The following is a 26,424-nucleotide window of genomic DNA, read 5'->3' as shown; positions in this document are numbered from 1 at the left end:
CTTCTCTTCTCCAGGTTGAACAAGCCCAGCTCTCTCAGCCTGTCTCCAGAGCAGAGCTGTTCCAGCCCTTGGAGCATCCTCATGGCCTCCTCTGCACTCACTAATAATCACTAACAAGAGCGTCTGGGCAACATGGGATTGGAATTAAAGCCTTCATCTGCCTGCTGGGAGCAGTCTGACAGAGGTGAGAGGGACTGAAGGTGCTTGGCATGGGGTGAGCATCCCCTTATCTCTGCTGGTGGCTGATGGTGGGAATTGCTGCACTGAAGGCAGCAGGGAGGGCAGAGGCACTGCAGGCAGGGGATTACCCACACCCTGTGGACTGAAATCATGCAAAGGAGCTCAGAGAAACTGGCATCTCCTCCCTCTGAGGCTGTTCTGGTATTTAAGGCCTGTTTTGTTTTTTTTTTCTGGTCAAGGAGCTAAAAATACCGCTGAAGTGCCTCACAGCAGCTTTTATAAACACAGATTTTCCTGCCTCTTAGTGCCGCTGAGCCTCCCCTAAAGCCACAGGAAAGCTGTGTCCTTGCCTCACCCCACCCTCAAATATACCTAGTGCCTGATCCATGATTTGTTGCCAGGATTGTCCAGGATAGCACAGTGCCCAGAGATGGGAACATGCAGCTTCTCTGTGCTGGGTGGGTTTACTGATCCCAAGCCCTTCTCCCTGGTTCTGTCCTTGCCAGGGCTCATAAAACACTCCTGTATCCCCCAGCCAGGGGCTCTCAGCAAAGACCTTGGTCCAGCCCTGCAGAAACAGGGCTGGAGGCAGCACAGAATCAACTTCTGCTCCTATGGAATGATCCTGTCCCCCCTCACCCATCTCCATCCCTCTGACTGCTGGTGACCCCATTGGGATGGGGAAGCGAATCTGCCCACTCATGCAGTGCAAACCCTCTGCAGTTCCTATACACCCTCGCACACACGGGATGTTGCAAAGACAACGACAGATCGGGAAGGGGAAGCTTTTGATTCCGAGCACGTGTCTTTGAGTCTCCATCACTGACACAAAGCAACAGGGACACTTGTTCGCACAACACGTGGCAGAGCTGCCGTGTGGGGTGGTGTGGGTGCCCTAAAAGTGAGAGGAAAGCAGCTAACAAAAGAGGAATCTCCTCAGAGCTAGCAACCACCTTGGCATCACCCTGGTACAAAAAGTCACTTCTGCCCGCATGGTGTGGAAATGTCTTCAGAAGGAACAATACAAAACCCAGACTGGCTGTCAACAACTCCTGGTTGTGACCACTGGCCACCTCCATTTCCTCGCTTCCAAGCACTGGGGTATCCACTTTTCCTGTCATGTGTTTGCACGTTTTCCTATCCTTCCTTTTTTTTTGTTTCTTTCCTCTCATCTTGTGCTTCCATTTGCTTATGCCCCCACAAGGGTAAATATGAGTTACCTACAGGAATGGTTTCCTTCCTCCATAACCCCTCTCTCTGCTGCTCACTGGGTCCCCACCATACATCCCTTCACAGCATCTCTATCTGCCCTAAGCAGGACCGCTAACAGTGATCTGAAAGGAAGTGGAAGTGGCTTTAATCTCATTTAGTGAAGGAAGGGAGAATTTTATTACCCATATTAAGCTCTGAGGGAGTTTTGACATGGCAGAGCAACATAAAAGTCCTGTGGGATGGAGAAAAGCCCTCCCAGACACTTCTGTGCTGATTTGTGAGACGATGCTGTGGAAAATCAGGAGGTATTTTTGTTAACTGCTCTTTAAAGCAAATAAGATCATGTACTATTTGGAGGCTGGTAGTAGGGAAAAGAGAAACTTGCATATTTTTGCCTCTAAGAACGCTGGTGTGCCAAAAACCACAGAACCCAAACATCATGGAAATTCACATTAACTTTCAGCATATATTTGATCTTTAGAGACTTGGAGCAACTCTGACCCAGTCCACAGAAGTTACGCTTTCCTTCAGCTTACATAGAAGCAGCTATTCTGGGTTATGCAAAAGAGTTGCTCGGGTCGGGATCCTGTTCCCAGCGTGGTTATTAATGGATGTTTGGAGGCAGCGAGAGCACTCCTTCCCCTGCGGCTCCTGTGCAGTCCCAATGCATGAATCCATGCTCTGGAGCGGTCGCTGTGTGAGCCCACACTGCACTGGGATAATGGTCTCAGCATAACACTTGGAATAAGGAAAAGCTTTGTTTTGTTTTGTTTTGCTTTGTTTCCAGTGGTTGCACAGCCTGCTGAGCGGGTCATTGCGATGCCAGGGGCTGTCCGCTGCAGTGTGGCTGGCGCTGAGTGTGTGAGGGACCACAGCCATCTGGTGGTCAGAAGCCAGCACGCAGCGTTTGTTCTTAGAACAGCAAGATTTGAAAACGCTTCATAAAGGGAAAAGTGTTTAAAGGAGTTGTTTATAGTGGTGTCATCTTATATTTTCGCAGTCATAAAGCAGCTTTTGCCAGTGCCAAACCCCTGGCCTCGGCTTACAATAATCCCTTGCAGAGCTGGCAGGTTGGTTGTTTTTCTCTCAAGTTCCTCCTCAAAAGAAACCTTGCAATATGATCCAAGCTATCACCAGTATAACCTATAACAAGTGTGCCAGTACTAATTTGGGCATGGAAAGATTCCATGCCCTCGTCCCCATTTTTCATGTTTTCAGGTACATCATCCTTGTAGGACAAATCTCTGCCTGGGAGTCCCGTAGGCTGGCTGCGTGGTGGGGAGGGCATGGGCTCGCTTGGAGGGGCATGGGTTTTCACCCGCTCGTCGTCTCTTAAACTGACCCCACTTGGCAGCCGCCAAAACCACTTCCCACATGTTCTCCCATGACAGAAATAGCGGTGAGCCCATTCCCCTGTGTTCAGGTCTTCCTCAGATACCGTCCCCTCTCAGCTTTGCCAGCTCCTTTGCTGCCTGTTTGGGGAGGAAGGAAACAAGGTGAGGATGGAGAAAGGGTCCTCACCCTGAGAGGGGCTCAGGACACCCCGGGGGGGTGGGGGGTGGCAGGGCGGAGCAAGGAGGAGCTTTATCCCCAGAGCCATCCATTGGGGATGGATTTGTTTGACTTCCAGAGGCAGCCACAGGCAATGCACAGAGGGAGGTGGAGACACTGAGAACTTGAAGTGCTATCTGAGGCATGAACTGGTGTTTGAAACATGTTTGAAGCCAGAAGCCCTCCCTTCCCAGCAGAGCCAGGTAGCCCAAGTCCAGGCACTGACAAGAAGGTTTGGGTGTCAGAGACTTTGCTTCAGAAGCCATTCTGGCCCCACAGTTGCAAACCCCTCCAGCCTGGGCACCATCATGCCTCTGCTCTTGCTGCTTCTCTTGCGGGAGGTCCAGGAGGGAAAAGCATTTGGCCCCTTTGCCTTTCCTTCTTTGTTGAGACTGGAAAGAGGGAAGCTTCAGAGGAAGCTCGTGTCTCAGCCCACCGTCCCATCTCACCGGAGGGACCAGCCCTGGGGGGATGCTGTGCTGCCTGTAGCTCAGGGGTCCTCACGGTCACCTGATTTCAAGTGTCCTCCTGCAGGCCACATTCCCAGCACAGAGCCTTTGGTGCAAGCCCTGCGTGCTCTGGCTGGGGCAGGGGGGGTCCTGTTCTCCAGGGAGCTGAGTTCTGCCCTGGGCTTGCTGCAGGGGAGGCAGCGGAGGCCAGAGCCAGCGCTGTGTGTGCAAATCCAGCCTCTCCAGGTTTCACATCAGCATCTGCTGGGACAGGGATCCTTTGGAGGTTAAAAACAAAGAGGATATTTCAGGAGGCTGTGAGCATGGTAAAAATGGACTTGTGATGGAGGTCTGCATTTACCCGTGCTTGCTGCATGAAACCCTCATAGAATCATAGAATGGTTTGGGTTGGAAAGGACCATAAGATCATTTAGTTCCAATCCCCCTGCCATGGGCAGGGACAGCTCATACAGCTGGTAAGGCAGGAAGTTGTGGCTCTTAGGCTGTGCTGCTTAGAGAGAAAGTGCTTTGCATGCTGTATTCCATCTAAGCCCTTCTTAGGTGAGGAACATGGGGTGCTGTGGTGCAATGACGTCCTGCTGCAGAACTGGCTGTGGGAGTAGCTCAGAGATGAAGCCACGACTGTTCAGCTTCAGGTAACCTCCAGCAGAGGCCTCTGCTGGGGCAGGACAGGCTTTAAGCTCATTAGGCTGGGCTTTTCCCTCACCACCACCTCCAGAAGACAGCACACAGACATATAACAAAGGGTTATATTAAACACACAATACCACCTGGTTCAGAAAGGAGGAAGGATCTCCCCTGGTTCCTCATGGAGGCATTGGGAATGCAATAGAATTGGAAATGGTGATTCATTTTTCCAGAGGACAAACTGTCCAAGGACAGTATGTGCTGTCCAGCTGGGAAGGCTGAAGTCACAAAGCCCTTTCCCTCCCCACAACTGCTTACAAAGGAGGAAACCCAGCACCATGCTCTTTCCAGTGCTGCTGCCACCAGCTGCAGACCAGCTTTGCTAACAGCTCTTATCCTCAGGCATCTGTCAGCCTGAGCTTGGTGCAGCTGAGTACAGGCCTAGGGGAGAGGGAGGTGCTGATGTTTGAACAGAGAAGCTGTGGCTGCCCCATCCCTGGCAGTGCTCAAGGCCAGGTTGGATGGGGCTTGGAGCAACCTGCTCTAGTGGAAGGTGTCCCTGCGCATGGCAGGGGGTTGGAACTGGATGAGCTTTAAGGTCCCTTCCAACCCAAACCATTCTATGCTTCTGTGATAATTTCCTTCCTACAAGGCTAGGGTTCAGATGGCACTTTCAAGCTGTCCAACCTCCTTTTAAGAATCCTTCCCCCAGCTGGACATGGAGGGATGGCATGGGGACAACTGAGGACACCCTGTGGATACCACAAAGCCCTTTCATAGCAACTGTATTTCTTGCATGTCTTGAAGTGACTTACGGGCTGCAGGGTGGGTATTTGGATCTGGTCACAAGGCAGAAAGGAGAGGAGGTAGGTTGCCCTCTTGCTATTTTGAGATGGGCTGTAGTCACCACCCCAAGTGAGCACCTGCCTTGTCTCGCAGCACCCTTGGGCCCCACACCATGCCTCATCTCAGCACCACAGTGCCCTGGCCTTCTCATGGAGAGCAAATGTGGGTGCATGGTTGCACCCCTCCTCTCCCACACCAGGGCCTCCTGTCCCCATCCCCAGCACTGAGAGCGCACACAGATCTTCAAGGAAGGCTCAAGACTTTGCTCCTTTAATGTGCAATAAAAAAGGCAACCCTCCTGAGCTTGACAAGAAACCCCACAAGCAGGAGCCCTGCGCCTGGCATCCTCCTCCCTGGCTGCCTTTATCATGGGGCAGCATGTGTGGGTTACTCAGAAAGGTTCTCCTCCCCATGAGCAAAGGAGCTCCTGGCTGCTGCAGGGCTGCTTTGCTGGCATGAGATGACTGATGTCTCACTTCACCTCTGTGCCCACCAGCTGAACAAGCGATCCCAGCAACGACATGGTGTAACAGTGTCGATGGAAGGGCCTCCTGCTTTAGGGAGCAGCACACACAGCTACCCTAAGGGAGTCTATGGCAGTGGCCAGATCAGAGGCTCAGTGAGACCCCCACACCATAGCATGATGTGGTGGAAGGCATCAGTGAATGTGAGACAGGGAGGTGGGATCTCACTGGGGAAAGAGGGGAGAAGAGTATAATAATGGGAGAATTAAATTAACTGCAAAGAGTTTGCTGAAGGCACATCCTACCCCGTAGCAGACAGCCCCTTCAGACAGCAGACAGCCTGGGGTACCGCTCACAGCTCAAGCCTTGTATGCAGCGAGGGCTTTGGTAACTGGCTGTCATGCAACAGAAACATTCGAGCTGTGGGCAGGATTATGAATAAAATAATGGAGAGGAGGAGGAGAGGAAGAGAAGGGGTTGTGAGTGAGAAGGTGTTGCATACCACAAGTACTTGTGCAAGAGAGACTAGAGTGACAGGGCCCCTCTAACATTAGTGTTCCTCCTCTGCCACCTGTAATGCTTTGCATCCCCATGCTTTCCTGTTCTAACACTGTCAGGCAGGAGGGTGGGGGGACGGGGTGAGGAAAGAGGCAGGCAGGAATGATTTCAGCCTCTCCTGCTTCTTGGGCAAGAGCTCTATCTACCCCCCGGAGGGGAGGATGAGCAGCTTCTTCAGCTTTGCCCACACTGTACCAAAAGAAAAGCCCACTGAACTCCCACACTTTCTAGCAGCTTTGAAAACCCCCTTCACAAGTATATTGTGTGACATCTCTAAACACAATAAAGATTATCTGAAATCTTAAAGCAGCTTAAAAATAAAAACAACTCAAAGGGAAAACAGGAAGAGGGTGGAGGAAGGGGACAGAATCCTTCCCCTGCTGGCCCCTGGTCAGAGGCAAGCGAAACAGCACACACAGCCTCTTGCTCCACAGCACACCAGTCCATAGCATTCACAAGGCGAACATAGCATCATCTTTCTTTGCTTGCTTCCGATGATGGCTGGCAGCAGGAGGGGAGACGGGTGTCCCTGCTGAGGAGCTGGACAAGGTGGGCAGCCGGTCTGCAACTTTTGCTCGCTCTTCCAGGAACTTGTCAAACTCTGGGCAAGAGAAGAGCAGAGCATTAGAAAGGAGGGAGGTTTGTGGAAGAACCAAGGTGCTGCCAGGAATAGCTGGAGAAAGGGGTTGGCTTGTAAGTCTTACCTTCACTGGTGACACCTTTTGCATCCTCTGACTCTCCCTAGGGAAGGAGGAGAAGGGCATGGTTAGAAGCAAGGTAAACAAAGGCGTCTGCATGGAGAGAGACAAGACAGTGATCCCCCTACTTCTGCAGTACAGACATGTTAGAGTGGCCTTGAGCCTCGTTCACTAGCTATGCCTCCCAGAAGGCTAACTATACTGGTGTGGTATCCCAAACCCTATGTCCCTGGCCTTTCCTCCCCTGCTCCCTCTGAGCTGATTCAGCAGTGCCAGTGCTGTTGTACAGTGCCTAAAATCCAGCCCTGCAGACAACTCTGGCAAGACTGTTGGCTCCAGGGCAGCAGCCCCTCACTTACCACATCAGTGGAGAGCCACTTTTCTATGTCTTCCATGAAGTTGGCTTGGGGAACCGGCACCTGGGACAGAAGGAAAAAGAGCTATGAGGCCAAGAAAAGAGGGGGTGTTCCAGGAAACCAACCCTGCAAAAAGAAAGCCCAACCCAAAAGCTAACCTCCTTCCACTATTCAGTCTGCTGAGGCCCTTCCCATTCCAGCCAAAGCCACTGCAAAGCTCTCCCAGCTACCAATGCCACCGCTCACCTGCTTCCTCTGCCTCATCCACACCCAAACACAGCTTTCAGAATACATGCCAGTAAAAGCATCTGGGGTTTGGTGGTTGGCTCTGGGGTATTAGAACTGGACCAGGCCTCCCATTTTGGTGAGGACCCATTAGGTAGAAGTCAGCTGCTTGTGTTAGGCAACCAGAGAACAAGAGGTGTGCTTTTTCCCACACCTCTTCCCTTCCACAAACCAGTGACAGGGTGGTATCAAAGTCTGCGAAGCTGAAGATACTGGATGTGCCAGGTCTGGCACACAGTAAGGGGGGAAGACATCTGCCAAGAAGTGATTCCCATGGAGCACAGCAAAGAGACACCTTCCCAGTGGACAGAGACAACCTTGGAAAAAATCAGGTCTGATTCCAAACCCCAGATCCTTTTTCCAGCCACAAGCTCCCGAACAAAACTGAGCAAGGAGCAGCCCTTGATAGAGGCTTCACAAGCAGAAGCGTGAGAGAGTGTTTGTGGGTAGTTATTTATTAGTGTCCCAGTATGTATAGCTCCCTTAATCTCAGGGGAACAGCAAGACCAAGAAAAAGAGCAATGCCTTCTTACCAAGGACAGGCAGTTTTCCCCAAACCAGGGAGCAGATAATTACCACAGCTGGCAGATGGATGAATGGGGATAGAGGGGGATGTGGGAGATTAGGGAAGTTTCGAATCAAACTGGCTTTTTCTACCCAGAAAGGAAGTCTTTGGGGTAGAAGTACATTCACGACAACTGGACAGCATGTGTGGAAACTTCCTAAAGCAGACATCAGTTTGGGCAGTGCCCATTTCAGGAAGGCAGGCTAACAAGTTTCAGAACTGGGAGTGTGTCACATAATTGCAGGAATTCCTGCTGCCGAAAGACCGAATTCAACAGCCTGAAGGCTCTAACAATTTAGAGGAGGAGGCCTTGAACAGGGTAAAAGCCAGAATGTTTTCCTCCAAATGGGGCAGCTCATGCTGAGCAGGAGAGGATGCAAGGGGAATGAATGGCAGCATGATGCCACCAGCTTCCTCAGGATGCCACCAGCTACTGCCTCTGCCCCAGACACCCACCTCAAAACAGGCCATCCTCTTAACTCAGAGTGGCACATGCTCTCTTGGCCTCAGAGCTCCTATGCTTTTTTCTTACAGTCATGTTTCCTTGAGGAAGGACTGAAACTCTGCCTGCTTCCTTCCCAACCCTGGTCTCCTTTATTGGCCCAGACCAGGGTTGCTCCATTTCAGTATGCAGCCTCTGCTGATGTTTGCTGTGCATCCTCATGTGCTGTGCCAGTGCCACTTCTAGTTGAGCAGCCCCAGCTTCCTTCCTTCTTCCTCCCTGCTGGCACTCCATGATCTCACCATTCCTTGCCGCATCATCCACTTAGTCAGCTGGGCTCCATCACTAGAGGCACCAGACTCCCCCTGCTTGAGAGACAGTCTGCACTGAAAGCTGCTATTGCAGAAGGTGAGGGAGAGGGAAGGCAGTGGGTTTAGGGTAGGGGAAAGAACGCACTAGTGCTGGTGGCCTACTTCTCTGTTTGCAGAGAGAAGGCAACTGGACTTGGAAACCTGCTGAAGTGGGGTAAAACATACATTTCCAGGTGGAAATTTCCCTGCAGATATAAGGAGGCCATCCTGTTACTGGCTAAGTCAACCCCAGACTTTCCATAGTTCTCCACCTCTGGGGTTTAAAGAATGAGGCATATAGCCCAGGTAGGAAATGCAGGTTGGTATAGACTGGGAGTCAGTTCTAGTATCAGTCAGTATAACATCAGCCAAGTTAACACTTGAAATTTTCCAAACAGACAGCACATGTATTGCATTGGTGAGCAAGCAGAATACTTTTATTTCCAGGAGTGCACTAAAAGCTCTGTGGCCACTTACCGTTCCTGTGTTCTGCTGCCGGGCATCCAGGGCACCAGCGAGTCCTTTGGAGGCTTGGGGATCTTCGTACTTTACCCTGAAAGCATGAAGTTAGATAACACACAGGCTGATAAGATTCCTGAGAGTGAAGAGCAGGAACTCCTAAACATATATTCTGTGCTTCTGACTGCACAACCTTTCATCTCTCATCATTCTGCTCCCAAGAGCTTCTAGAAAGGTGTGTAAAACCCCTACCAGAGTCGTAGCCCATCACAAAACAGACTAAGCTACTCACTGTAATATCACATTGGGATACCACAGGACAGCCCTGGCACATGACAGGAGGACGACAAGGCAACATATGAAAACAACCATCCAACAGACTAAACCACAGACTTACAGAGCTAGGTGCATCAGTCATGACACTCATCTTCTCTGGGGTTGACTACAGGAGAGAGATAACTAACACAGACTGACCAGAATATTACAGCTACTTTAGAAAGGATTAGAGCAACAAGCCCCTACATACTTGCCTACCTTCACAGACACAAACACAGTTCAAAAACATTTCTTTAACTGATACTACTCAAGAACTCACTGGTCTATGCTACCTACATAGGAGGTGAGACTGGGTGATCAGAAGAGCCTCGTGTTGCTCCAGTCTCCAAATGCACTGTTACAGCAACCCTCTTCCACACACAGGCATAATCTCCCTCATCCCATTTCTATGTCCCCTCTAGGCTCCATCACACATGCTAACGCCACACGTCACCATTTGATCCAAGCAGAGTGGAGAAACAGTCTGTCCATGCTGGAAGAATGAAGCTTCTCCCAGAAACTCTCTGCAAGTCTCCTCTGTAGCTGCTCCCAGGACCCTTTCTGCAGATCCAGCAGACCATCAAGTGGAGCTGTTTCTGTTGGGAGCCAGGGGCTTGGGCCACCGGCGCTCAAACTTCTCAAAGAAGTGCTCATCAGTGAAGGGGCCACTGTGGACAATGGCATCAAGGATGAAGTACAACGCTGCTATCATGCCACTGATGAGGAAGAATGGCAGGAAAGGCTTGAGGTGCTTCAAGCACTGCTTTGCTGAGACACACATGAAGCATAGGGTGGGTCAGGAACAAACCCCAGCAGCCCTGCCTGTGTCTTCTGCCAGCACGTCCCGTTTGGGAACAGCAGGGCAATGGGTCTGTTCAGATGCACTGAGCAGAGGCTGGGGAGTGAAATGTGAAGCCTGAGCCAGTCAGAGTAGAGGCTACCTGGCAGGAGTGCAAGTGCAAGCAGATGGAGGGCAGTGAGGAATAAATAGAAGATGTCTTGTTACTTGTGCAGAGATCATAAGCCTCAGTCTGTTAAGGATTGCGCCACATCAGAGGATATGATTCCAGCCATGTCCAGATCTCCCCCAGGCTCTAGCACTGAGTTCATACTAGTGGCTCAGATTTCAGGCCCAGACTGGGTGCTGTTGTGACCACTGATTTTGTCCTAGACTTCCTCTGTCCTCAGGCAGCACACCCCACATTAAAAGTGGTGGGGAAACCCATGGGCAAAACACACGAAGATGTGTGTCAGACAGGAGCTTCCCCATCACTTTTACCAGAAACAGTCTGAGGAAGGGGAATGAAAAGAGACATCCTTAAGAGACCTTAACTTGCTACTGTGCAGCTGCAGAACAAGGCATTCCTGTGGACAGAGATCAGGAGCACAGGTCTTTGGGAGCTGGGGACAGCTGTGTACCTGTGGGCTTTACTGCTTGGAAACTGAAAGAGAGCAGTGGATGAGTGACAGGCAAAACAGCACAAGATCAACCTCAGACTCTCAAGCCAAAGAGACCAGACAGCACAACTCTTGTTGGCTCCTCCCAGAACAAGGATTCAGGAATCCACTCTTTGCAGCAGAGACCTCTTCAGTCATGAATCTTCAGTTCAAGAATACTATGGAGACCCAGATCTGAGTGCTTTACACCAGGTCTAAAACACGTTATAGAGGAAGAAACGTCAGTCCCGCTTACCAACAGGGAAGCTGAGGCACAGAGCAGTGCCCTGCCTTGCAAGCCACAACTGGCTGCATACTTCCTGCACTCCAGTTCCATATTCTGTCCATTAGGCTGCACTGATATTCAGCAATTCCCAAATTCAACATCAGCCCAGTCAGAGCACATGAGTTCAGAGACAGACAAGAAAACTCAGCCAGTCCCACTCTACACCTTCATCACCAGACACTGAGTCTCCCTAGCATATGTCTCCACACACAGAGAACCATTTACATTCTCTGTGTGCCCTGGAAAAGGGGAGATGATCAGCATGCAGAAGGACTGGGAAGACAGAGGTCACCTACAAACCCTGTGCATCAGAAGAATGCATTTCTATTGCATCCTGCTGTCTCTCAGGAGCTGGGCCACAGCCCCAGTTGCCTGAGCGCCCTTTGCCAGAAGGCAGGACAGGACCAAGCGGGCTGCTACACTCACTCTCTGCGCTGCTCAGCCAGCGAGCTGCCACGGGTCAGGGCAAACATGTCAAACTCTTCTTCCAGCTTGCCAGAGGTGTCGAGGGAGTGCAGCCCTGCGCTTACGCTGCTTGAGCCCAGGTCTGTGGGAGAGAGAGCAGGGTGAGCAGGCAGCACAGAGCACTGAACAGGGGCCTGTGGGCTTGGAGGGTACTGGGTGGAAAGCAAGCATCAGAACTGGCTACACCGCTTTAGGCCCACTCTTCTGTATGCATATGTGTAGTGTTGTAACAGAAGCAGTTTCTCCGCCTGCTGAGCAGATATTTTTAGCTTAATCTGAGGCAGCAGCAGCAATTTTCTGCACTGATGCTGAAGGCCAGATATTCCTGACCATTTAAGACAACTCAGAGGGAACTGCTCCATAACCTGTGGAAGAGAATAACCTGTGCTTCTGGGCAAGCATCTTTGAGACAGGTGAGTGGATTTTCATGACTCAGGCATCATCTGAAAAACCCTGACTTCAAAAATATCTCAACTGGCTTTGTAGAAAGTCTTGCCAATTTTCTGTAGCTGCAGCCAAAGCTTTACTGAATGTGTTCATAGCTAGCAAGAGCTTCAGGCAGCGCTATGTAGGCTGCTGGTATGTCTTGAAGAACCCTCAGGATTTCTCAGGCTTTCTAAGCAAACAGCCTGTCACATCCTGGGTTCTGAGCCCAAGATGCTCATGGCTGCCTTTCCCGCACAACTTAGCTGCTTTTCTTCTCCAAGACCTCAGTGGTCAGCCTGACACCACACAGCAAGAGAGGCAACCGCACTGTGGCTTGGCACTGCAGAGGGAGCAACTTTCTCCCCTACTCTCCTTGGAAGGCCCAATGCTTAGCCACAGCCTAACACTGCGTCATGACCTGCACAGCATCAGGTGGATGCTGAGACATATGCTTATGTGCCTTGGGGCATATACAAGTTTCTTCACAAGTTTATTAGTTGACAATATACCCTGTTTCTCTAGGTTATTTTGTGAATGTGGCTAAATAATCTGGGGAGGTGATTCAAGAGCATGAAAGGATCCCCGCAGGAGGACTAGGGGGAAAACTGCATGGTAACTTACTCATTCCAGCCAGCTGAGAAGAGAGGTTGTTGGTGACTTCAGGCTGCCTCACTGCAGAAGGAGTACTGGGTCCCAGGTCAATCAAGCTGTTCTCTGCCTCATTTGGTGCCTTTGGAGGGGAAAAAAAAAGCAAGATGACGGAGTGTTTCTGAAGTTTGGACACCCTGACTCTTCAGTCCTAGCTCATTGACACTACAGAAAGAAGCCATTCTCTACCCATCAGAAGATACCAGTTGTGAAGCCTCTCCTTGTGAAAAGGGGAACAATGATCAGAGAGAATGGGCTAGGAATAGTGTCCCAGGGCATAGTAGGCCATGGTAGCCAGCCTCCTAGCTCTGCTGGATTCCAGAAAGTGGGGTAGATGATTGCTGATTCAAAGGACAGGACAATGCTCAGAGGACAAAGGGAGGTTCATATGGGAATTGGTCTTCTCAATGTTCAACGCCAGAAAATCATAACTGCTGCTGATCTGCTCATGCTCTTCAGGTGAGAGGAAGGCTCCCAGTGTTAGGGAGGGAGAGGCCTGAAGTGGGAATGGGAGCGTCCTGCACACCAGCATGGCCTGGTACAGCTGGGCTGGGAGAGAACAAAGCCAGACTGAACTTTTCTCCAATTCAGCAGGACACTGCCCGACCTGCAAGATGCAAACTGAGCTGCACAGAGGAGCAGTTGCTCCAAGTTACCTTTACTGGCTGTCCTGTCCGGAGGCGCTCGAACCTGCAAGAAAGATGACAGGATGTATTTCAGTAGCATCTGCTTATTCACCCCCAACCAAAGAGATTTCTCATAAAGCCTTGGCACAGCCTGCCCTTTCCTACATACTAGGAAAGGGAGACCATGGCTTAGGGCCCAATTCTTCCCCAAAACCAAAGATACCATAACAAGTTCCTCAGAGTTGGTATCTCCTGAGAGAAGGTGTGAAGAAACTTCTGTGATCCTCCAGAGCTACTTTTAACCAAAATGGCTGAAACCCAGCTCTCCATCCAGACTAACTTCTCCAGACTTCACCCTAGCTTAACAGATGGGTTTGATGAAATGGAAATAAAAAGCAAGGAGTGCTGATCCTCACCTGGAAAAGTCCTGTCTGTCCCTGTCTGCCTCAGAGCTAGAAACCCAGCTCTTTCCATGCAGTTCCTTCCTTCTTCTGGGTTATGCTACAAGGACATCTTTATATTCCACCTTCCAACTTACACAGCAGTTTTGAAGGGATAGGAATAAATCAGCAATAACTGGCTTTGTTCTCAAAGATGGATGATACAGGCTGATACATCTTGAGTATTACACTCATGGGCTGATGAAAAAGGTGGGATAGAAGGCCATCAAAGGGGAGTAAACTCTTGTGGAAGATCAAAGCAGAGAAAGGAAGAGAGGTACCTTTCATGGCGTAGAAACATGTTGTTGAGGTTGTCATTGATGAGGAGCAGCTCCTCAGTGAGTTGTTCATGGAGGACACGGGGAATCAGCTCCAGAACACGCAGCTGCATGGCTCTGCATGTCCGATTCAGCTCCTGCTCACAGCAAGGGGAAGTTACCACAAAGGTCAAGCTAAGGCTGAACACTCACAGGTTTGGAAGTCTGACTGGGACAGAGCCCAGAAGCTACTGGGGTCTATCAGCAAGTATTGATAGGCAACAGGTACGGGTGTGAGATGTAAACTGAGTTTAAGCTTTACAGACCATAACTGTATGCCTCTTGTGTAACACTTTGCCCAGAAACAAAGGCCCTTAGGAACTATAAATCCCCATATGAGATGATTCTAGCCTCAATAGTGTGACTTCCCTTGGCTGTTAAAACTCCACCTTCCCCATTTCTCCCTTATCCCATCATTGCCTGATAAGACCCACACTAAACTCTCCAGTTATTCCCTATGCCTACCATGTGTCATGCCTCAGTCCATCCAGTCATTGCTAAATCAAGCTGCATGTGCCAGCCCTCCACCCTGCCAGTGTTCCTTACTTGCAGCAGCTCCAGGTCAGAAGGCTCAGCTTGGGTGGGCACCAGCTCAGTCAACATCTCTGACATGACCTTCATGTTCCCATTCACCACCTCCAGCTCACTGCGCAGCTTCCCAACCTGCAAAAGGGAGGGCAAATGACAGCTCTGCCTCAGAAGACAAGGAAGATAGCTAAGGAAGCTCTGAATGGCAGTGCACCACTTATATGCATGTGTTCACAGAGCCGAGCAGCCACTGGAGAGCTCTCTTGTTACTATTAAGTTTAGTTCTCAGGAGCTCCTGGCAGAGGGAAGCTCCATTACTTACCATCAAGTTCATTTGCTGGTTACAGATGTCAAGCCCTCACCTGAGATCTCTGGGCACTAGCCTAACCTTGATCTTTAATAACCATCACAGGCTGCTGTTATGATTCAGATTTCTCCCCAGCTAGCACCTCCTGTGTGGCAGGCACTCAAATAATTTCATTTCCAAAGCAGCGTAAAAGGTGAAAGGGAGAAAGGTATTCCCATTCAGAAGGCAAGCCTTGGCCAAGTGTACAGTTGAAGCTTTATCCCTCTGGTTTCACAAGCTACTAATGAGTGTCTTGAGAATGGTTTCTACCCTCTGTTCTGCAGTGTACCAACAGCTGGAGGTTTGAAGTCATATGAAGTCAGGGTGAGGAAGAAGAAAAGAGGATGGGAAACAAGTGAGAAAGCCCTGGCCTTTGGAAACCACATAGGCAGATAGGGTTCATTCATACTAAGTCAGCAGTGAGGCAAGATACAGATTATAAGGAGGCATCTACTGAACAAGCTTTTGCTATACAGCACTACAAAGACCTCACTCAAAACCTCTGTGTCTCAATTCCTCACTTCCCTGTAGCCAGATCTTCCCTCTACCTGCCAGCAACCCTATCTTAGGAAAATGTAACTACTCAGTGTTTGTGGCATCCCAGCTCATCACTGTGGCCACAACAGAGCTCTGGGGAACTCTCAAGAGACTATGCTTTAGAGGAATGGCTCCTTGAGGACAGAGGCTGAGGAAGGACCAAGACAGCAGTCCCAGAACAGTGTTTATGAAACAGCCCCCAGATGCAGGGAGGGTCAACAACACCACTGGGGATCGTCCAGCTCACCTGCTCTGGCGTGGGTGTGATGGGCGCATCACTGGATGTGCTTCTCCCGGCGGGCAGGGTGACAGGATGGAGGATGGACTCTATCTGCTGAGGGGAGTTGACCACAGGGGAGTTCTGTCCGGACTGGGAGTCAGAGCTATACACAGTCTACACACAGAGGTGGGAAAAGTCACAGGGAGATTTTAGACACTCACAGCTGATAGGACAGTGGAATTAGCAGAGAAATGTTGATGGCAACTCCCCATCTGCTTTCAAAAGGTCTTTCAACAAAGAGGCTGTCCTGAAGCTTCTCACTCCCCAAAAGCCCTCTAAATGCAAGTTATAGTTCCTGAAGTCCCCCTCATAGCTCCAGAATAACAGCTGCCCTACACCCTTCTCTTCAGCAATGTTCCCATACCCTCTGTGGTGTGTGGATGGGTGACAGCATGTCCAGATCAGTCATGGGGAACTCCAGGCCTTTCCGTCTCAGGTCTTCATACACAGCAACGACACCAGTCAAGTCCGGTGAGCTGCGGAAGGCATCTGCCCAGGACTAGGGAGAAGGAGACATTACAGCCCAATATGATTTATGGGAGTCTTCTGTAAAATCACCTAAAGACAAACACTGTCTGAACTGGCACAGATACTCATGCTTCTTGTCTCACCTGGATGAGGGTCAGCACCTTGTCATGCACTATGGCAGGTGGATTGTTCTTCGGCAGGATTGTTCTTACCAGGACACCTTCCACAAAGTCCTGGCTGGACACAAGGACATGGAAGCGATGGCCACAGTTTTTGACGCATGTCTCCAGGACCTTCAAAAGCAATGAAGCATTAACTATAGACTTCTCTATATGTATGCTTGTTTGCCTTGGTTTTAGGCACCTGTGTCTTTTCCAGCAGCATACCAGAGAGCTGAGAAAGAGTCCTGACCACTCACCGTCAAAGCCAGCATAACTTCATGGAAGTTCTTATTCCCTACAATTCTCTTCTTAATGGCTCGGAAGGCATCTTTGGGCCTGAAGGAGAAATCAAAGAAAGATCGTCAGAAGGCTGAGACCCACCTACAGAGAGGCAAAGCAAAACAGCCACTGGCTCTGGATGACCCATACTCAGGAGGTGACCTTCCCCACCATGTTTTCAGGACAGCCTGAAGCAATGGCTGGCAAAGCAGCTTCTGCCCGTGGTTCTGCAAGAGGGGGGTCCTGCTAATGAGTGCTCTTACTGAAATTGGAGGCCTCTGTGCTGATGTCTGCAACAACTCAGGGTGTTGAGGAGGCCAGGAGTGTATTGGCCTGCGGGGCAGCATGGTTGCTATGGATGGGCACCAGCAGGCCAATGGGACAGCCGTGATGCCAAGACAGTACAGCTGTGTTATCAGGTACTCAAAACTGAAATACCAAGTGGTCACAGCCTGGGACTGAGAACTGTGGACAGATTGAGGTGCATTTGCACTGTGACAATAGCATGGAAAAGGATTGAGCGGAGATGTTTGGCTTTGTTTTCATACAACTGTGAAGATGAAAACTGGGCTTGCTAACTAGCAAGGAAATTTGCTAGTTTCCTCTTGGACAAGGGTGAACCCTACATTTTTTATTCCACATAGCACCTTCCTTTTTCAATGCTGCTCTTTACATCTCCACTGTGACAAGGAGCAGCCCCCCTTGAATTCACTGGCAAATCCAGAGCTAACGAGTCCGGCAGATTTCTGAATATCTTTCCATAGGGAAAGGGGGACAAGGCCTCCCCCACACACTTTGCATATGTCTGAGTGACTGTACATGGAAGTACCTGAGAAGTGAACCTCAGCAGGACTTGCACACTCAGAAGACTGAATAGCAGCCTGAGATTTTCCTCTCTCCTCAGTCACCAGCCTGCAGATTTTTACATTCCCACAGGAAAGAAAGAGAGGGGTATGAAGGAGGAATAAACTGAAGTGGAAGAATTGCACATATGCCTTTGGAAGCTGCGAGGCAGCCTGGGTTGAACTGAGGTTTTCCTGGGGACCCTGATGGACTGTTTGAATGGCTCCCAGCTCTCACAAAGATAATGGGAAAGTATCTGCTGTGACAGCTTTGCTGTCTCTCAGGGTCTCCCAGGAGAATCTTGTCTAAGGGACTATTGGGAAAGCTAGCTTATTACCTCCACCAGTGAATGCTGCCACTGCAGTCTAGGGATGCAATGCTACAGGATGTGCTGGGACCTGCTGCTGGATGTGCACCAGCTCCCTTACCCTTCTTCAGTCTCGTTAATGATGTCGCAGATCTCCATGTTGAGAGCCCAGTCCTCGCTCCGCAGGGACCCATCGGTAGCTCTCTCTGGAAAACAGAAACCAAGACAGAGCAAGGCTGAGAGCAGCCCTGGCACTCACAGGCTGCTCTTCACCTGTCGGAACACCCCAGAGCACAGCCTCCCTCTCCCCGGCTTCCATCACAAGAGGCAAGGAGGTGAATGCAGCTGCAAAGTCCGGGTCACTAAGTGCTCCCCACTAGGTGTCACCACCGCAAAGCCCATCCAGGCCCGCGTTGGCAAGGGTGGCTGCTCAACTTAGCCCATGCCACTCGTGCTACCCACACACAAACACACACTGCGTGATCTCTGGTGTCCCACACGTGAAGGGAAGGGGCTCAGCATGGCTTCAGCTCCACAACTGGAGAAAAGAGGGCTTGTTTTGTTGCTGCAGGGCCAGAAACTGTGAGTTTAGTCGGCTTACACTGACACAGATCTAATGCCAATGGCACCACTCTTGCTTTGCACCAAATTAGGGAGACAAAAGAAATCAACCCCCTTATTTGTACATGGGCCCTACAAAACCAAGCAAGCAAACATAAACAGCCAAAGCAGGGCTCTCTCTTGTTTCACATTTACACCTCTCCCCTGAACTTCTGGCCCCTGAGGATTATGGACACAAGTGGACTGCAGGCTGATGTTGGAGCAATACTGTTTCAGCTTTGATTGTGTCCCCTTTAATTAGGAATTCCTCAGTCAGCCCTGATGTTATTCAAGGCAGAGATTTGGGAAATGAGCAGCTATTACTGAGAGCACCAGCGTCTCCACCCTGCAATCAGGATGCCTTGGCCCCAGCCGCATTGACTGACTGATGCCTTCAGGGGCACCGCCAGAGGCTGGGGGAAAGAGAACCGCCAGTGGGGGAGGCAGGGCCCAGGCACTCTCCAGACCACTGGAAAACACAGACATGCAGCAGATGGCAAACAGAGGATAAGAACCGTCCTTCACAGCTCTCCCATCCTACAAAATGCCTGACCTAGCACTGGGGCAAGAGAATTAGAACTAGCCAGACCGGTTTAGCACCTACCAGGTGCTCTTCCAAAGCGCTCAGACTCAACAAGGTACTTAGAGAAGTGCCTGCATTTCCAAAACTGCTCTCCCTGCAAAACCTGGAGCTGGCCCTGGCTGCTGTGAGTCTTCCACCCCTTTGGAGAGGCCCTTCCTCTGCAGAGCTGCCTTTTTCTGCTTTTGACCAGGTAGCTAATGATCCCTTTGTGGGGTTGAAATGAAATGCCCATTCACACAGTAATGGGATAGGATCAAAACACAGGAAGAGCAAGATTTTTTTAATTCCTGCCTGGGTAAGCACACCCATCATGTTTGGGAATGTCCTGCTTTTAAGGGTCAGGCAGAGAGCTATTCACATCACTGTGCAATGCAGCCTCTTACACACGTGTCCCTCCAACAGATTACACATCACAGAGTAAAGTTACCTATCTGTCCCTTATCACAATCCAACCGCCAGCTTTTCCGTTGGCTGCAGAATGTATTGACTACACTGAGATTACATTGTGGCCACAGCCAGATGCAAGAGGGCAAACAAGGGAAGTAGAGCGGCAGAATGTTCTTGAGGCTCTTTCACCTTTCTCAAGGTCTGGCTACTACTGTGATATCCTGAAGGCCTCTGGATTCAGCTGACCTTTTCTCACTTTGAGTGTTAATTTTATATAGGAATCCTGGCCTCTTGCAGAGCCAAGCTTCCTCAGTGAGGCATAGGAGGTACCATCACATTGGGTGATGTGGTGGAGAATATATCCAGGGCAGTGGGCTATAGGGGAGCGTATTTGAAGGAGGCCTACAAGGATGCCAGAGAGGGACTTACTATCAGGGATTGTAGTGATAGGACAAGGGGTAAAGGGTTTAAACTTAAACAGGGGAAGTTCAGGTTAGATATGAGGAAGAAGTTCTTTACTGTGAGGGTGGTGAGGCACTGGAAGGGGTTGCCCAGGGAAGTTGTGAATGCTCCATCCCTGGCAGTGTTCAAGGCCAGGTTGGACAGAGCCTTGGGTGGCATGGTTTAATGTGAGAGGTCCCTGCCCACGGCAGGGGGGTGGAACTAGATGATCTCAAGGTCCTTTCCAACCCAAACTATTCTATGTTTCTATTCTATGCCTAGAATAATGAATGTGTGAAGTTGTTGCAACGCATGGGGTTAAATATTTTCTGTCAGGGCTCCTTTGGGATCAGGACTCGATACAGTAGCAGAGCTTCAGGTTTCCTCCTGCTCTGGGACACCACATGGCCAGGGGAGGCTGATGCAGGTCAGGCTGGTCTGATGGATTTGTGATGATCACAAAGCCACCCTTCACTCGTGCTCTCCTCTGGCATCCCTTGACCATGAAACACGTTGGTTTGAACCCCAGCCTAGCCAGAGGTTTCTCTGTGCTGCCTCTGGCAGTGAAGCAAATCAATCACACAGGGAATGCTCTACTGAAAGAAAGTCCACATTCACTCTTCTCACCCCGAACTAAAACACTGCATGTTAAAGGAAAAAAAACACAATGCAGGAACGGGCGTGAGCCTGCTGGGAAGCTCTGAGCTACAGGACAAACCAAGGATGAAACAAAACTGCCTTTAACCATCAAGTCCTTGCTGTTCCAAGTCTCCCCAACCCTCCTTGTGCTCATTTTCACCATATACAAACATGAACTGAGTCTGCAAACACCCTTCCCTCATTCCCTGTGTTTGGTGGCACTCTGTAACCTGCTCCCCACTATCCCCCCCCAACCCCCCTTGTCCTCTAAACATACCAGTCCTGCCGAGGTCAGACCACAGGTTTGCTTTTCAGGCAGGAATGCAAATAAACTGTGCATGCTCTTCACCTGGTGGCCACTTAGGGGAAAACGGGGCTTCCTCAGAGGTGACATACACTGCCCTGCTGTTACCCTACAGCGCTGTGCTCATCCTGTTACCGTCATCCCTGCTCACACGCTGGTCAATTAGGAACTGCAGGAAAGCAGCAAACCTGCACAGCAGAGACTCAAAAATACAAGCTAGAATAGCAGTATTAGGGCACATGGAAAGCAGGAGCATGTTTCAAGGACCATGAGGCATTTTCAAGGACAAAGTGCTTGAATTTACCCCGTACAGATTAAGACCTGGCCTAGCTAGCCTTGGGAGAGCTGGAGCTAATGCCCCTTAAATCCTCCTTGCTTGTTTGCTGTCCAAGCCTACTAAGATATGTTGGCGTTTTCTCTGAAATCCTGAACTTCAGCCTTTTACTAAGGCCTGCAGAAGGAAGCAAACAAAGTCTATTCATTGATCACATGAAGGATCGGATCAGGGCGGCTGGCCCCATTTCATCAGCCGTAATTAGCACATGAACTCTCTGCCCCTCATGAAATCTGAGCCTGGAATGGCTGGGGACAGCAGCAAGGCCCTAAAAACAGTGAGCACAGGAGGCAGGGCACGGCTGCCCGCCCAGTGCTTTGCCTTGTGGGGCTCATCAGGCAGCCTCTACTTATGTGCGCAAACGAGAAGTCCCGGGGGAGGAGGTTATCAGAGAGCTTATGAATGCCATCTCCCTCCAAGCCTGAAACCAAGTGGCTGTTGAATGTACAGGAGGCCCTTCCTGGGGCCACTTCAAAGCCACATTGTTTTGGCAGCCAGTGCGGCTCTCCGGGTGTGACAGCACTGGGGTTTGTCTGATTCCAGCCTGCTGCCTCACAAATTGCTCGGATTGACCCAGGACCGCTGGGGACTGTGGTACGGGTTGAACCAGAGCATCAGCTCTTTCCCTGCCTGGCATTTGATGTGCTCCTGCTGACTGTAACTGGGTTATAAAACTAGAGGCGGAATCATAAGCTAAGAACTCTGAGCTGGGCACAACTGACACAGCAGCAGGGCTGTACATTGCTTCGTGCTGAGTGAATTTCACAGCTTTGCTTCTTCTTGAGTTTATTGTCTCTGCCCTTGTGGCAAGAGAGAGCTTGCTGTGGGACTGGCAATCCCACCCAGCCGTGCCTGCAGCAGCACACCAGCGCTACAGTCAATAGCCTGGAGAAGTACAGGAGCTGGGAACAGAAGATCCTGTTCCCTTTGCTCCCCATCACAGATCTGAAGCATGCGTAACCAGCCAGGCGCATTCAGAAGCCTCTGAAGTGCTCTGCCACAGCTTATCAGAGACTGCCTTTCCCTCCTTCACATCAAGCCCTTAACCAGTGTTCCCTACAGTGCTCTGTCTCACTGCCTTTCCACTCCTCAGCAAAGCACCAAGCGTCTTCTCATCCATTTCAGGTGTTTGAGGGCACAAGCATTTTATTGCACGAGACAGTATAGGTTCAGCACAAAGCAACACAACAGCCCTTTCTCCCAACCTTCATTCAGTTCATACTCTCCGTGGCCCAAATCAGCATCCTGTACAAAGAAGTCTCCTTCCTAAGCCTTGTGCTTTTGCTTCCCTTGAGGAAACTTCAGCACCAGCTCAGTCAGGACTCCAACACTTAGCTGTCTTGCTCCTCCAAAGATAGAGGTGACAACGCGCTTTCTACAGAGAACAGAGATACAGCTCCAGACCTAATTAGAGGATGGTGATGGACACAGACTTGTGCTGCTGACATAGTGCTGTGGGTATTTGGGTCTCTGAACTTCTCCTGCTCCTTTCCTGTGACTCAGCTGATACTCTTTGAGTATCAAAACAACCCTTCAGTTGCTGCCTTTGCCCCTTATCCTCCTGACAAAGTGGTCACAGCAGACAAGGCAGTACCCTTTTGAGAAGCAGTACCCTGCAGGGACCCAGCTGGCTGTAATGAGAGCAGAGTGTTACTGACAACAATTGCTGCCCACCAGCTCCCAAGGTCCCAACTCACAGAGGGGTGCAAGGACACCTGCAAACTGGGATCCAAATGGCTACTGGGATTTTTCTGGCATATTGTGCTGTATGTATCCCTCTTCCTCACCCGTGACCCTCTCTTACCTGCTCCCTCTCTACAGACTCGACTTTTCCTGGTTCTCATGCTTAAAGCAATACCCAAGCATAAAAAAATCCTCTTCATCTCTGTGCTTACACCGTTACTTCTCTCTCTTGCTTACCCTCGCTCACTGAAATAACCTGTCTCTGTCCCTTTTGGTATTGCTGTAATTGCTAGTTATTCCAGACTTCCAGGGTCAGGAGAGAGCATTGGTGGTTTCCTCTCCATTCTCTCACTCAGAGCACCACCTTGAAATTAGACTTTCCATTCTGAAGTTTCTTTTGGCTCCTGCATGGAGATGGAGTAGATTTCCCTTTGGAGAAGGGGGGGCAGGGGTGTGTGTGTGAATCCAAACAATGATGCTTCAGCACTCTTTGGAAAACTTCCCACTGGCCAGAAGTACTGTGTTTAAAAAAACCCACATACACAAAAACAAATACCAAAAATTCTCCAAACAAACAAGTCTGTATTCATCTTACTTGGGAAGAGACATCACAGTCCAAAACCAGGACAGAGGCAGCTTTTGTGACTAAATCTCAGTACTGAGTGTAAGAAGTTAGAAAACCTACTCTGCAACTGACTCATTCTGTGACTGATCACTGAGATTACCTGAGCATCAGTTTCCTTGTCAGCAAAATAAATGGGACTTACTAGATTAACACTGATGAAGGAATTCGAGAACATCGGTGCAGTGTGCCACAGAGGATTGCATTTTTTGTTCCTCAGCCTTCACCTAAAGCTATTTTAGACTTCATATGCTCTATCAGGCATACATGACTTTGTCAAAGTGATTTACAAGGACACAGACAGCCCAAAGCAAAAGTGCTGTGCAGGTTTGGTGATCAGGCTCATGGGTTCAACATGCAGATGTCACAGACCTACCGAACAAGTCTGGGTAAGTCATCTTCGCGTCCCAAATTAAACAGGGAAGATAGCATTTATCCACGTCCCCAGGATGTTGATAGGTGATGTTCAAAGGGAGAAAAACATTCATATTTTCAGTCTCCAGCTCTTTCAAGTCTCCATACTGAGTTCCTTTCTCATGCGCTGCAATTCCTCCACTCCTTTGGACTCCCATAACCTAAAGTAACCCAAATCATCAACATCTCTCTACTGTCATACCTCTGATACTAACGACTCGAAAATCCTCTCTGACAACACTCTTGAAATGCTTTTTTCTTCTTCTTTTCTATTGTTTTTTTGTTGTTGGTATTGCTTAAAAATCCCTTCTTTAACTGAAGCAAAGCCCAGAGGGAACCCACTTGCAATCTGTATTGATCAGAAGATTCAGAGGACAAGATGGGGTCTGTGACAACTTCAGATTGCCTCTACCTCAAAAAAACCATATCTGATGCAGTCACTGAGGCAATCAAAGAGCATTCATTCTGGAAAGGGAGAGACAGCTTGGCCTGGAAAGCGTGATGAAACATGTGACATTCATCTGGGGAGATGTTAAAGATCATCTGAGGTTTTTGTTACAGAAAACCTTCCCTGGGGATCCTTTCCCCACCTTGCTATAGTGTGTCTCACCCACTTCTCCCAGCACTAGAGAGTGGCACACCACAGTGTCCCTGACCCATCATTTGGACAGAGCTCTTGGGGAGCCTCTAAAATAACACTTATAAAAGCATTACCTAAAGCAGCTGCTTGCTGCCTTCCCACCCCAGCGCAGAAGCCCGTTCACCCATGCAGGCACACCAGAACCTACTGAATCAGGGACAAAGGCATTCACAGTGAGGAGCAGAGGTCTGCACAAGCGACAAGAAGCAAGATTAAGCAAGTGCATACGTTCATATATGGCTATTGCATGACCTGGAGAGTTTAAATGGGCAACATCAAAACACCCTTCAAGCACAACTTACATGCACTTAGACAATGGGAAGAAAGATTCTGAGTATTTTAAGTGCTGCATCTCTATTTTGAGACCTGTGTAGCTGTTGACGCTCTTGTGCTTTCTAACTATAGCATGTCTTTGCTCCACTTTCTCAGGCTGCATCCTTCTCCTGTGTTCACCTAGCTGACCCGAGTACAGGGACTAAGAGAGACACAGGCTGGACTCCTGACGCTGATCCCATTGCTGGAGCTGGGAGCCCTGTGAGAACGCCCGTGGCACAGGGGAGGTGCGCTCCACAGAGCCTGCATTACCCACCCCTTGTCCCAGACCTCCATCAGGGTGGGCAGGCCACGCCGGGGTGCCTGCAGAGCTCATCCTTCAGGTGAGGAACACCGTTTGGGTGAGCTGCAGTGCTCCCGGCAGCCTCCAGCTCGGTGATGGCCACCACCGACCACGCTGTCACCTCAGGGAGAGCAAACCCCCTTCCCGCCTGGAATGCGACAGCAGCTCCTGCCGTGACCCCGATAGCACCCGGTGCCTCCCGCGAAGCCCCCGGGCGGGAATGGACCCGAGCCAATCGCGGGCCTCGGCACTACCGGGGGGGGGGGGGGGGGGGGGGCGTGGTTCCCACAACGGGGCCGCGGCCCCTTTAAGTGCGGAAACTTCACCTCGCCACCTCAAGACCCCCTCGCGCCCGGATTGGCTGGCGGGGCCGCCGGCGGCACCGCCTCGGGCTGCGCACCCCCTATTGGCCGGTAGACCCGTCAGTCAGAGCGGAGCTCTCTCCTGACTGATCCACTCTCTCCTCCGTCCCGCCGCGAAGGCGGGTGCCGACGCTTCCCGGAGGAAGGGGTCGGGCGGGCGAGCGAGCGCCCCCGGGGGCACGGGCGAGGGAATGCGGGGAGCGGGCGGAGAGGGTGGCGGGGGGCGCGGCTGCGGGGCTCACCGATGCGCTGCCCCACGGGCGAGCTGAAGGGGTTCCCCAGGAGAAAGTCCATCGCCGCCGCGCCGCGATCAGCTGACGCCGCCGCCGCTGCTGCTCACGTGACCCGCGCGCCAGGCCGGGGCGGGCCCCCGAGTGGGCCCCGCAGTGACGCCAGCGGCCGCCGCCCGGGAGGGGCAGAGGAGCGGAGCGATGCCGGGTCCCGCACAGCCGCTCGCCGGGACTGGAGGGGCCGCGGGTGCCGAGGCACGCCCCGGTGCGGAGAGCCTGTGCTGATGGGGTTAGCTTCCGTAACGCTGCGCTGAGGCGTACCGGCGCAACGGGTACGGGCTGGCAAGCGGGGCACCGCCTTCCTCGACGCCCTCCCTACGGAGCCACCGCCCCGCCCAAGTTGAAGCTGTAGCCGAGCGACGCCAGGCCCCGGGAAACGGAGGTGGGGGTGTGCTGGTACCGGCGCACACCACCACACACACGCGCGTTGGCTTCGGGTATCCTGTAGCGTCCTCGCCTTAACGCCGTAAACCCGAGCTGAGGCACGGCAGCACGGGAGGGAAAAGCCGCGGTGTTATGTGCAGTGTTTGGTGCCGGGTCTCCCTTCGGCAAGGCTCCCGTACAGCGGCAGTCCTGGAGCGGTGTTCTCACTGACCAGTGCTCCTGGAAATGGAACAGCTTGCCTGCAAACTGAGTTTAAAGAGTTTAATTGAGATGCGTTGTGCTGAAGTACAGTAAATATTAGTAACAACAGCTGCCAAAAACACAGTGAATGCCAGAAATGAATGACAATACTC

General features: G+C 50.9%; 1 protein-coding gene across 5 annotated transcripts; it reads right to left on the bottom strand.

Annotated features, from left to right (window-relative positions):
- Positions 1 to 5,128: 5,128 nt before the first annotated feature.
- On the bottom strand, positions 5,129 to 25,768 carry TOM1 (target of myb1 membrane trafficking protein). 5 transcript variants are annotated; one of them, XM_061445089.1, is made up of 16 exons: positions 25,640 to 25,768; positions 17,894 to 17,978; positions 16,601 to 16,679; positions 16,326 to 16,475; positions 16,079 to 16,213; positions 15,682 to 15,828; positions 14,570 to 14,686; positions 13,988 to 14,121; positions 13,297 to 13,330; positions 12,614 to 12,722; positions 11,528 to 11,648; positions 9,082 to 9,157; positions 8,557 to 8,622; positions 6,966 to 7,025; positions 6,613 to 6,649; positions 5,129 to 6,509 (listed from the first exon to the last, which is right to left on the bottom strand). In XM_061445089.1, exons 1-16 carry the CDS (start codon positions 25,689 to 25,691, stop codon positions 6,361 to 6,363), a joined length of 1,551 nt encoding a protein of 516 aa, XP_061301073.1. In that variant the 5' UTR covers positions 25,692 to 25,768; the 3' UTR covers positions 5,129 to 6,360. The 5 variants fall into 5 exon arrangements, with proteins under 5 accessions (XP_061301073.1, XP_061301074.1, XP_061301078.1 ...); XM_061445090.1 differs by having other exon boundaries at positions 8,557 to 8,619; XM_061445094.1 differs by lacking the exon at positions 25,640 to 25,768 and adding an exon at positions 22,991 to 23,169.
- Positions 25,769 to 26,424: the final 656 nt, after the last annotated feature.

The sequence above is a fragment of the Pezoporus flaviventris genome, unplaced genomic scaffold (assembly GCF_033815535.1).
Source record: "Pezoporus flaviventris isolate CSIRO_AGI_PZ_B2104156 unplaced genomic scaffold, CSIRO_AGI_Pfla_v1 ptg000002l, whole genome shotgun sequence".
NCBI lineage: Eukaryota > Metazoa > Chordata > Aves > Psittaciformes > Psittacidae > Pezoporus > Pezoporus flaviventris.
Note: the sequence above shows the minus strand (reverse complement) of the source record. Positions and strands in the feature narration are given on the sequence as shown.

Excerpts from the sequence above, each read along its gene's own strand:
- TOM1 (XM_061445089.1), bottom strand. The coding sequence starts at position 25,691 with ATGGACTTTCTCCTGGGGAACCCCTTCAGCTCGCCCGTGGGGCAGCGC. Across the intron at positions 16,680-17,893 it reads ATTAACGAGACTGAAGAAGG|GCCCAAAGATGCCTTCCGAG; the intron begins GTAAGGGAGCTG and ends TTTCTCCTTCAG. Across the intron at positions 6,650-6,965 it reads AGTGGCTCTCCACTGATGTG|GGAGAGTCAGAGGATGCAAA; the intron begins GTAAGTGAGGGG and ends CTCCTTCCCTAG.